Raw genomic sequence first — 12,552 nt, 5'->3', positions numbered from 1 at the left:
AATTCCCTCATGTTTATGTCTCAATCCAACATTTTGTCCTGCCCTGCTTCCTCTTCTTTTTATCCCAAATGTTGAAGGTGAGGCATGTGCCATAGGTAAGGTGAATCCTCTCTGCTTCCTCCACATAAATGGATACCAGGCAACTAGCATGCAGGGGCACTTACACAGCTCCTTTCCCACTGGGATGTGTCCTTTTCTGTGTCTCTATGTAGTGTCTGAAGCTGGAGGAGTTATTTGAAATCCAGATATAAAGAGCATATGTTCTAGAAAGATGAAAAGTGGCTATTCAATAGCTATGTATATATAATAAAGAGTACATATTCCCTTTCATGCAGGTTTAATCACTGTTATTTCATCATTATTTGGAATGAAACATCCTGCAGGGCAGTAGTAAGCTGGGACAAAAGTCAGCCCTGGCCATCGATATGAATGTGTGACTTCATTTATTGACTTCTTTCTAGCAGCTGTCGTAGAGATGCAGTGATCTAACTTATTGCCTCAGCTACTTTGTCTATGCTTTATCCTTGGTTTTATCTCTACTTTTTTGGCAGGATAGGATAGGATAGGATGGAATGGAATGGAATGGAATGGAATGGAATGGAATAGAATAGAATAGAATAGAATAGAATAGAATAGAATAGAATAGAATAGAATAGAATAGAATAGAATAGAATAGAATAGAATAGAATAGAATAGACCAGACCAGGTTGGAAGAGACCTTTGAGATCATCGAGTCCAACCTATCATCCAACACCATCTAATCTATTAAACCATGGCACCAAGCACCTCATCCAGTCGCTTCCTAAACACCTCCAGTGATGGTGACTCCACCACCTCCCCAGGCAGCCCATTCCAATGGCCAGCTACTCTTTCTATGAAGAACTTCTTCCTAACATCCAGCCTAAACCTCCCCTGGCACAGCTTGAGACTGTGTCCTCTTGTTCTGGTGCTGGTTGCCTGGGAGAAGAGACCAACCCCCACCTGGCTACAACCTCCCTTCAGGTAGTTGTAGAGAGCAATAAGGTCTGCCCTGAGCCTCCTCTTCTCCAGGCTAAGCAACCCCAGCTCCCTCAGCCTCTCCTCACAGGGCTCCTTGAAGAGCCAGGAAAGCTGAGTGGTGGAAACAGTGATAGGGAGCTGGAGGGAAAGTCTGATGAGGAGAAGCTGTGGGAGCTGGGGGTGTTTGGCCTGGAGATGGGGAGACTCAGGGGGGGACCTTATCACTCTCTACAGCTACCTAAAAGGAAGCCATAGTCAGGTGGGGGTCAGGCTCTTCTCCCAGGCAATTGGTGACAGGACTTGAGGCGTGGTGTGGAGCTGCGCCAGGAGAGGTTTAGGTTGGATATTAGAAAGCTCTTCCTCACAGACAGGCTGAGTAGGCAGTGGGATGGACTGCCCAGGGAGGTGGTGGAGTTGCCATTGCTGGAGGTCTTTAAGAAAAGCTTGGATGTGGCACTTGGTGGCATGATTTAGCTGATGGGATGGTGTCAGAACACAACAGAATTAACCAGGTTGGAAATGACCTTTGATATCATTGAATCCAACCTATTACCCAACATTAATACATACAAACTCTTCCTTTTGTAGAATTCCATAGAGCAGCCTAGACTGCCTTGCAGTCTAGTGTGAGGGGTGACAAATAAAATGTATTCCTCAGAGCTCAGGAACTCAAAATAGACGATTGTATCCTTCTGAAAGCCATTCCTTACAGCTGGAAATGATTGAGAAGTGTTTATTTATTCCAAAATTTCTGATTGTGGTGTAGTCACAGGCTGGACTTGACGATCTCAGAGGTCTTTTCCAGCCTCAGTAATTCTGTGGTTGTGTAAATGCTGATGTCCATAGCATTAGCACACACAGGTTTGTCTTCTTTGGAACCATGCACTTTGCCCATGACAAGGGATGCAATCTTATCAGAACATGCCTTGTCTTTTATCTTGGTATAAATAGGCATCTTGGGGCATGCAGGATACTGTCCTACATCCCTGGGTGTCTCCCATCCCCCTGCAGAGCTGGTAAAATGACATTCACTACTCCTTCCTTGGAAATGTGCAAAAAGGATTTCCATAGATAGTCTTTGGAGATTTCCTGTGTTCTCATGTGTGTAATAGGTTGGGTCAAGCCACAAAGAGGAGGGAGGAAAGAGCAGGATTTAATTTTATATGCACTCTCCTGTCATCACCATTGGAAAAATGGGGGGGGGGGGGGGGGGGTGGTGGAAGGAAATGGATGAAAAGAGGAATTATGCAATACAGGTGATGTCAGTTTTCAATTAGATTAAGATCCTAGGTTCTGATGCAGCAGCTGTAAGCCTTTGGTTGCAGGAGGGGTCATGGTAATAGAGCAAATTCCAAATGAGTGGTAGCAAATTGCCTGTGTGCCTGAATAGTTACTCCTAAAACCAGCAATAGTATCTTCAGCCTTTAAGCCAGCATGGTTTAAATGTATAACCCATAATTTATTCACTCTGGGCGGGGGGGGGGGGGGGGGTGGGTATCTGAATTGCACTAAGAAAAGTTGCCACAGCAAGAGTGTAAAGAAAGAAAGAAAGAATCATATTAAGATGCAGAATAATACTGAGTTATGAGGTTGTATTAAGTTATGAAGCTATAAAGTAGTACTGAGTCAGGGTGGTATATTAGGATCTCATTCCAAACCACTAGGAATGCAAAGGGTCCTGTTTTAAGCTATTGATTATCAGAAATTCTTCAAAGCACAGCCTCTTTAAAGGTTGTGAATTCCAGAGGAGGACATTTAGATTGCAGATCAGGTAACAAAGTGCCAAAATACAGGGGTTGAAGTGCCAGTTCCACCCTTTTCATTCATCATTATTGAGTAGCTTCAAATAGCTGTAAGTAATGAGCCAAAGCCTGGTCCCATTACAGCTAATTAAAGAAGAAAAGTTCAAGTGGGGAAAACTTGAGGTTTGTGTTTCATACAGACACAAAGAAGGGGGAGGAAAAGGGAGCATTGAGAGAGTTGGGGCTGTTCAGTCTGGAGAAGAGAAGGCTCTGAGGAGACCTCATTGTGACCTCCCAGTATCTGCAGGGGGCTCCAAGAAAGCTGGGGAGGGACTACTTAGGGAGTCAGGGAGTGATAGGACTGGGGGGAATGGAGCAAAACTAGAAATGGGGAGATTCAGATTGGATGTTAGGAAGAAGTTGTTCCCCATGAGGGTGGTGAGAGACTGGCACAGGTTGCCCAGGGAGGTGGTGGAAGCCTCATCCCTGGAGGGTTTTGCAGCCAGGCTGGATGTGGCTGTGAGCAACCTGCTGTAGTGTGAGGTGTCCCTGCCCATGGCAGGGGGGTTGGAACTGCATGATCTTTAAGGTCTCTTCAAACCCTGACAATTCTATGATTCTACTGGGGGAAAAAAAAAGTGGAAATTGTCAGCATTGCTTCTCCTGGGTTTCATTTTCCTGTCCTCATCTCCTGTTCCTAATTTCCCATTACAGCTTTTGGACACCTCGGTAAAAGTCTTCCAAGCCCTTTGTGATTCTGCTGGCCTAGGCAGAGCATATGCAGCTATAACCAAGATCCTGGTAAGGTAGGTGAGTGAGCACACCCTTGTCTGGCTGTCAGGGCAGATTCATTCAGCTGTGAAAGACTTAAATTGCTGGAGGTCTGTCACTTCCCATTACTGACTGCTTAAATTTTAAGTAGTGCCCTTCCTGCAGTAAGTGACCTCTTCATTGGAAGTTATTTTAGACTGGTACACATTTTTTTTAGAGGCTATAATCCAAGCTTTTCTTTACCTGTAAAGTACGGTTTGTCTTTCCCTCCTTCTTCCCCCCCTTCCCATTTTGGGGACTTGTACTTTTTTTTTCCCCCTTTCCACAAGTTTGTGAGGCTTATTTTGTAGGTTAAAAAACAAAACCAAACCCAAAGCAAAACAAACAACCAAACAACCACAAAACCAAACAAACCACCAGAAAACCTTGAAGCTTCAGTTGCTGTCTCTGTAAGACTTTTTTCCCTCACCTGAGTCTCCATTTATTGCACTCTTGGGAAGTTTTGGTCCATTGTCTTCGTGGGGTAATTTTGTAAGGTGGTCTCACAGATGGGGAAGACACCATTCCATAAACCCATTTATTCATTAGATAAGTAGAAATGGATACATATCATTATTATTTTTACTACATCCCAAACAGCAAAACCAGCAGGGTAGACTATAAAGTATCTGGTGAGACCTCATCTGGAGTACTGTGTCAAGTTCTGGAGCCATTCTTACGGGAAGGATCTGGAGGTGCTGGAAGGTGTCCAGAGAAGGGCCACGAGGATGAGCAGAGGGCTGGAGCACCTCTCCTATGAGGATAGACTAAGGGAGCTGGGGCTGTTCAGTCTGGCAAAGAGAAGGCTTCAAGGAGACCTACTTGTGGCCTTCCAGTATCTGAAGGGGGCTCCAAGAAAGCTGGGGAGGGACATTTTAGGGTGTCAGGGAGTGATAGGACTGGGGAGAATGTAAGAAAACTATGGGTAGATTCAAATTAGGTGTTAGGAAGAAGTTGTTCCCCATGAGGGTGGTGAGAGACTGGCACAGGTTGCCCAGGGAGGTGGTGGAAGCCTCACCCCTGGAGGTTTTTAATGCCAGTCTGGATGTGGCTGTGAGAAACCTGCTGTAGTATGAGGTGTCCCTGCCCATGGCAGAGGAGTTGGAACTAGCTGATCCTTGAGGTCCCTTCCAACCCTGACAATTCTATGATTCTAATGTGTACTGATTGCCTGATCACAGGTTAGGGGAAAGTGGCTGACTCCTCCCAAATTACTCCAAACTGTTCTATGGCTTTGGAATTGATCTTCTTTTTTTTTGTTTCTAAATCATTGCTGCAGATATTTCCACAAGACCATGGGAAACTGAAAGCCTCCATCACGTGCATTTAGGCATGTCATTTGCCAGGGAAAAATCCTGACATAATAGCATCATGTTCTTGACTTATTCTGCCAGTGTCCACCATGGTAATGACTTTCTCGTGGACACATGATTTATACATCCAATTCAATCACATGAGCAATCCTATAAAAGGTGCATATTTTCATAAAAGTCTAATAGGGGTAAAAAACCTCATAGGGCATTTTAGCATGAAACTGGAAAATGAGTTGCTGTAGCTATGTAATCTCTTCTGCTGAAGTCATCATAACTGTTCTGGGGGATCATGAATGACTATATCTGCAGGAAATTACTTTTTATGCTTTTAAGGAGGTGATGTCTAAGGAGATAGGGAGTATATGGAGGTGTAAAATAACATGTAGATTTTTGAAGGAACTATAAAATATTAGGCCTTTGAGGAGGAAAGACCTATTCATCATGTCATCAGGTCGTGGGCAGGATAAAGTGTTTCAGTAATCCTTCCAGCCTGCTTTAAATACCTCCAGCTGTAGTGCTGTTAGAAGTGCCTCCTTTGAAAAATGGCTCAAGTGTGCCAACCCATTGCCAGTTGGCAGAAGTGAAGTTCTAACAGTGAGGAGAGAGGGGGAAAGAAAAAAAACCACCTTTCTGATGTGTACCAAATTGATTTCTGTTTGCTTGAAAGAGGTTATATGCCCTAGCAATTTTCCTGTGTTCTATATGTGGAGCAGAGGCTTTTTTTTTTTCTTTTAATGTGAAATATATATATGTGGGGGGGGAGGAAAAAAAAAAAAAGGCCAAAAACCACATCAAAACATTTCTATTAATTCATGAAATTAGGAAAACCTTTTTACATTTTTCTCCTGTCACTGATTCCATTTGCTTTATTACTTTCAGCCTCTAGCCCACAAACTTGGTGGCACAATCAACAAACCCCTCAGTGGCTGTTTCATCTCTGCTCTATTTGATTTCTCCACTCTGAGTAAATGATTAAGTTTTCATGCATTGGTTCAACCAAAATCTATGTTCACTCAACCACATCCTTTATTGATTACTTCTACTGCAAACAGTAGGCCAAGTGTGATATACATAATTGGACAGTTGTCAGGGGAGGTGGGTGTTAACAGTCCTGTTTTCCCAGTTGGAAACTGGAATCACCTTGATACACAAATATTCTGCACTGTTTCATTCTCATTCCTTGGACCGAGGAGTCCTTTTCCTCCAGAATATATGTTTTTAACTCTCAAAGGCCTGGTTGAATGGATTTAATGATTATACCATATAATATGCTCTTCCAGTTGCACCTGTGCACTGCATATAGAAAACTAGAAAAACCTGGGATTAATATTTGTCTAACACTTTAACCTTGTCCTTTAACTTCTAGGAATCATATGCTGCCTTTCTGTGGGGAAACATTTGGTTTACTCTTCTTAGGGTGGGGGGGAAAAAAAAGCCAAACCAACCCAAAACATAGGGTTAATTAATTAATTAACTAATAACTACATAAATAAATACATATATAAATAAAATGCTTCTAATTCTACAATTTAGAAGCCTTCAGACATTTGGGAAACGTTTCCAGTGCAGTAGATCCAATATTCTCCTGGCATAAAGATGCTTAGATTAGGAAACTTTAGTAAAGGCAGCTCTGCTTATTGACAGCTAAGCCTCACAGCAGCATTCAGCTGAAGGTTTCAGGCATGTCAGTTTGCAGTGGTTTAGCCTCCTTTGGTAGCAGCCTAACTCATCTCAGCCACGGCCAGAATAATCACTGCAATAGTGCAGTACAGTGAGACTCAGGGGTGACCTTATTGCTCTCTACAACTACATTAAGGGAGGTTGTAGACAGGCAGATGTTGGTCTCTTCTCCCAGGCAGCCAGTACCAGAACAAGAGGACACAGTCTCAAGCTGTGCCAGGGGAGGTTTAGGTTGGATGTTAGGGAGAAGTTCTATACAGAGAGAGTGATTGCCCATTGGAATGGGCTGCCCGGGGAGGTGGTGGAGTCACCATCATGGGAGGTGTTCAGAAGAAGACTTGATAGGGTGCTTGGTGCCATGGGTTAGTTGTTTAGGTGGTGTTGGATTGGTTGATGGGTTTGACACGATGATCTTGAAGGTCTCTTCCAACCTGGTTTATTATTCTATTATTCTATGCTAAATACTTGCCTGTCCTTCAATGTCCTTGTTAGATGTGTTCTGAATTAGAGATATCTAAACACCACCAAAAAATGCATTTTATTGTATATATCCATGAGTAAATAATCAGATTTGCAGCTGTGCTTTGCTGTGTTTCCTCTTCCTGTTGCAGGCTCTACCCACTTAGAATCACTCTGGTAGCAATAACAGGGAGTTGCAGACTTCTGCCACATTTTGGAAGCACACATCCCTAATACAGTTTATCATCAAAGTCATAATGTAAATAACTTCCACTCAGTCACTTGCTGCAGGAATCACAGGGTCACAGAATGATAGGGGTTGGAAGGGACCTCAGGAGATCATAGAATTGGTGGGGTTGGAAGGGACCTCAAGGATCAACCAGCTCCAACCTCCTTGCCATGGGCAGGGACACCTCACACTACAGCAGGTTGCTCACAGCCACATCCAGCCTGGCTGCAGAAACCTCCAGGGATGAGGCTTTCACCACTTCCCTGGGCAACCTGGGCAAGGCTCTCACCACCCTCATGGGGAAGAATTTCTTCCTAACATGCAAGTTAGTTTTTTTCTATTCCCCTCCCACAAGTGCTGTCACTCCCTGACTCCCTAAAAAGTCCCTCCCCAGCTTTCTTGTAGCCCCCTTCAGATACTGCAAGGCCACAAGAAGGTCTCCTTTGAGCCTTCTCTTCTCCAGGCTGAACAGCCCCAACTCTCAGTCTGTCCTCATAGCAGGGCAGCTCCAGTCCTCTGCTCATCCTCATGGCCCTTCTCTGGACACCTTCCAGCACCTCCAGATCCTTCCTGTACTAGGGGCTCCAGAACTGGGCATGGACCAAGTCCAACCCCCTGCCAGAGCAGTGTCAGAGAATCTAACTTGAATGTAACTTGGAAGTGTTTCTAAATGATGAGAAAATGAATCACGGTTTTTTCTGAGCACTCAAAGGAACTTCTATTTCTGTTGAGCTTCTTAATTAAGAGTGAATTTTCTCTCTTGCTTGGTGGCTTGACATTTAGCGTGCTACATTCCTACGTTAGTGACTCAAGTTCATGGCTGATATTGAGGTCAGCTGCAGTAGCACTTCAGCCTTAAAGGGAAAAAGAGCTCAATGCCTCACTCACAAGCAAACCCAGATGTCTGTCTTCTATCTTGTAATCATAGTGCAGGGATCTTATATTGTTAATCTGACTGGCTTTATTAAAGGGGGAAAAAAAATAAGAGAGAGAAATCTGCAAATGTTATTGTCAAGGAACATTAACCAATTTTCAGCTCAGACTCAGCTGTGACCTCAGGTTGCTCTGATCTGCTGGGATTTGGGGGTGACACCTGCAATCCACAGTTTATAGGTTTGCCTGGGTGACTCGAGCAACCTTTGATGCACCCAGCCGAAGTGCAGGGCTGTGCTCACAGCAAGGCTGTCATCCCCAGCACCATTTTACAGAGCTGCTGCTGCACCATCAGGGCTCTAGAGCAAGGAATGGCAGCTCTGAAAGACAGAGGCACAGAAGAAAAAGTGTCACTGAAAAAATTAGCCTTCTTATCTCCTGCCTGTATTCTTTCAGGAGGTCTGTATTCTTTCACACTGTATTCTTTCAGGAGCCTGAGTCCAGAGAGTAGTGGTGAACGGTGTCACAGCCAGCTGGTGGCCAGGCACTAGTGGTGTCCCCCAGGAACCAGTTCTGGGCCCCATCCTCTTTAATATCTTCATTGATGATCTGGATGAGGGGATTGAGTCAGTCAGCAGTACATTTGCAGATGACACCAAGTTGGGAGCAAATGTTGATCAGTTAGAGGGTGGAAGGGCTCTGCAGAGGGACCTTGACAGGCTGGACAGACTGGCAGAGTCCAACAAGATGACATTTAACAAATCCAAGTGCCAGGTGCTGCACTTTGGCCACAACTTTGGCACTTTGTCAGTGCTACAGGCTGGGGTCGGAGTGGCTGGAGAGCTGCCAAACAGAAAGGGACCTGGGGGTGATGATTGACAGCCACCTAAACATGAGCCAGCAGTGTGCCCAGGTGGCCAGGAAGGCCAATGGCATCCTGGACTGCATCAAGAATGGTGTGGCCAGCAGGAGCAGGGAAGTCATTGCGCCCCTGTATTCTGCACTGGTTAGGTCACACCTTGAGTCCTGTGTCCAGCTCTGGGCTCCTCAGGTTAGGAAAGATGCTGAGATGCTGGAACGTGTCCAGAGAAAGGCAACAAAACTGGGGAGGGGTCTGGAGCACAGCCCTGTGAGGAGAGGCTGAGGGAGCTGGGATTGCCTAGCCTGGAGAAGAGGAGGCTCAGGGAAGACCTTATTGCTGTCTACAACTATCTGAAGGGAGGTTGTAGCCAGATGGGGTTGGTCTCTTCTCTCAGGCAACCAGAACAAGAGGACACAGTCTCAAGCTGCACCAGGGGAGGTTTGGGCTGGAGATGAGGAGAAGGTTCTTCCCAGAGAGAGTTGTTAGCCATTGGAATGTGCTGCCCAGGGAGGTGGTGGAGTCGCCATCCCTGGAGGTGTTCAAGAGGGGACTGGACGTGGCACTTGGTGCCATGGTTTAGTCATGAGGTTTGTGGTGACAGGTTGGACTTGATGATCTTTGAGGTCTCTTCCAACCTTGTTGATTCTGTGATTCTGTGAGATCCAGCTGCATTGAAAGAGTTATCAGCTGCTCAGTAGAAAAAAAATATTGCAGCAATGGAAAATCCAAAGGCCCTGTAAAATCTCCACCTGCAGTTTCATTCTTGGCTTTAAAATGTGACACAATATTCTGAAGAGTTTCATTTTCTTTCACTCAAAGGATCCCATTCTGACCCCGGAGGTTCTGTGTAGTCTAGAGAGTCTCATGGCTCTCAACACAGCTGGTGCCTAGACAAATGTCTTGGAAATAAAGTCCAGTCATGGATGAGTCATCACAAAGTAAAGTTAGCTCAGAACAGGGGGATAGATCTTAGGCATTTAGAGAAGCCCTTGGAGGGAATGTTTAATTTGGTCCCTGTCCTTTGCTTCAGCCAGGGAAAAGAGACTGAAACTGTGAAGTACTTGGAGGAGTTTATGAGGTATGCTGAGGATTCCCATCTAAACCAAAGCCTGGTGGATGCATGTGTGTTACTTGGCAATGTTTACAATGAAAGTGTAAGTACTACTTGTAGTAATGACTCAAACAATTGGGATTAGTTCATGGCAGAAAGTTGGGGCTGCATATGAGACAACCTAGGGGGACTTGATCTAGGTATTGTGTCTTACAAGAGTTATCCAGCTAGGAGGTACTGGTGACTAAATGTGCCTTCAGTTTTTGAGCAAGGTGACAATTTCACACCATGTTTAACTCCTCTGGTTTGGTTCTAGAATGGGTGAGTGAATAAGAACTCCAAATTCAGATTATGGCAAACTTGCAGCCATGGAAAATCTGCAGCCAGATCATCACTGGAGCTGTGTATGAAGTCATCAGTTAACTCAAAGGACATTTTGTTGTACAATAAGTTGATTTTTTGCCTTTTTTAGATGTGTGTATGCTATATTTCACACTAATTAACAGGTTTTAATCTTAGCTTGATTTCTTCTGTACATTCTCTCAGCCACATCTATGAAACAGGGGCTAGCAGCAACTAGCTTGGCAAAGGTCTGTGTTGGTAGTGAAAGGGCTTCTCTTCTGTATGGCTCCATCCACAGAATCACAGACAGCATTGAGTTGGAATGGACCCTCAAAAGTCATTTTGTCCCCTGCAGTCAGCAGGGACACCAACTAGAGCATGCTGCCCAGGAACACATCAACTCTGATCTTGAATGTCTCCAGGGAGAGTGCCTCAACCACCTCACTGGGCAACCTGTTCCAATATTTCACCACCCTCACTGTAAAGAACTTCTTCCTTATGCCCAACCTAAATTTACTCTGCTCCAGCTTCACACCATTGCCCTTCATCCTATCACTACAAGCCCTTCTAAACAGTCCTTCCCCGACCTTTCTGTAGGTCCTCTTCAGACAATGAGATGTTACTATAAGGTCTGCCCAGAGCCCTCTCTTCTCCAGGCTGAACAGCTCCAGTTCTTTAAGCCTATCTTCATGGGGCAGGCTGCCCAGGGGGGTTATGGAGTCTCCTTCTGTGGAGATATTCAAAACCCACTTGGATGTGTTCCTGTGTGACTTGCTCTAGGTGATTCTGCTCTGGCAGGGGGGTTGGACTGGCTGAGCTTTCCAGGTCCCTTCCAGCCCCTAACATTCTGTGATGATATGATACTGTGCTTAATTCTTCTAGTCCAAGCTTGAAGAATAATTAACTGCTTCTGCCACCATTGCTAACAATCAAGTCTATGAGAACTGATATTTCAGGAATTAACCTCTTTTTGGTCAAATTCTCTAAGCTCTCAAGTTCAAAATCCACTGCCTTGAACTGGGGTAGTGGTGTAGAAGAGAAAAAAATGTAGTGGCTTAATCTTATTACATCAAACATGTAATTTAAACATCCTCCTCCCCCCCAGAAAAAAAATCTCTTAGAGGTTTACAATGCCCTATTTTCTGTAACATTTTTCTGCAAGATCAGCAAAGTTTACCAAAACTGAGTCTAAATTACCATTTCCTCTCTTGGATCGCTGCCTGCACAGTGTCAGCTGTCATCGCTGGTGTTCTCTAAGTTAAGTCATCATTAAGGGGCTTTTATTCAACCCTGTACTTCCCTGTCCTTGTCATCAAATTAAAGATATCTCTATTTATATCCAGATCTATCCTTAGGGACCTTTAGTAAACCAGGGGCATAACTTTTACTGTTCTTCCCAAAGTCACTTTGACCAAATTCCCTTTGATCTGTCCGTGTTGTTGCTGTCTCTTTACAGATCTGTCACCTCACTGTTCCATCACCATCACTGTCTGTCTTTAATGCTCTACACTCACCATACTAAATTAGGACCTTTCTTCCCACAGAGGTGTTCAATTTAGTGAAACAATGGCAATAATTTCTACCTGTATTAGCTGGAACTGGCATTAATATTCAGCATCAAAGGATCACAGAATGTTATGGGTTGGAAGGGACCTCCAGAGATCATCAAGTCCAACCTCCTGCCAAAGCAGGACCATAGAATCCAGCACAGGTCACACAGGAATGCATCCAGATGGGATCTTGAAAGTCTCCAGAGAAGGAGACTCCACAACCTCTCTGGGCAGCCTGTTCCAGTGCTCTGTGAACCTCACAGGGAAGAAGTTCCTTCTCATGTTGAGGTGGAACCTCTTATGCTGGAGTTTATATCATTACCCCTTGTCCTATCCCAGGGTGCAACTGAGCAGAGCCTGTCCCCTCCCTCTTGACCCCCAGCCTTCAGATATTTATAGACATTTATTAAATCCCCTCTCCATCTTCTCTTCTCCAGGCTAACCAGCCCCAGGGCTCTCAGCCTTTCCTCACAGGGTAGTGCTCCAGTCCCTTCATCATCCTTGTAGCTCTCCATTGGACTTTCTCAAGTAGATTCCTGTTCCTCTTGGACTTGGGAGCCCAAAACTGATTGCAATATCCCACGTGGGGCCTCACCAGGGCAGAGTAGAGGGGGCGATGAACCTCCCTGGATCTGCTGGATG

The 12,552-nt window shown here is 44.8% G+C and overlaps 1 protein-coding gene across 1 annotated transcript in view; it reads left to right on the top strand.

The window, feature by feature from the left end:
• The window catches only part of TTC29 (tetratricopeptide repeat domain 29), a 168,619-nt gene that overhangs the window by 75,345 nt on the left and 80,722 nt on the right, over window positions 1-12,552 (top strand). Inside the window, exons 8-9 of the mRNA XM_068154101.1 lie at window positions 3,456-3,547; window positions 9,998-10,121. Coding sequence (XP_068010202.1) covers window positions 3,456-3,547; window positions 9,998-10,121 — 216 coding nt within the window. The remainder of the gene's footprint in view (window positions 1-3,455; window positions 3,548-9,997; window positions 10,122-12,552) is intronic.

This window comes from Melanerpes formicivorus, unplaced genomic scaffold (genome assembly GCF_026170545.1).
Source record: "Melanerpes formicivorus ecotype bairdi unplaced genomic scaffold, bMelFor1.0.p_v2 SCAF_27, whole genome shotgun sequence".
NCBI classification, from domain to species: Eukaryota; Metazoa; Chordata; class Aves; order Piciformes; family Picidae; genus Melanerpes; species Melanerpes formicivorus.
Note: the sequence above shows the minus strand (reverse complement) of the source record. Positions and strands in the feature narration are given on the sequence as shown.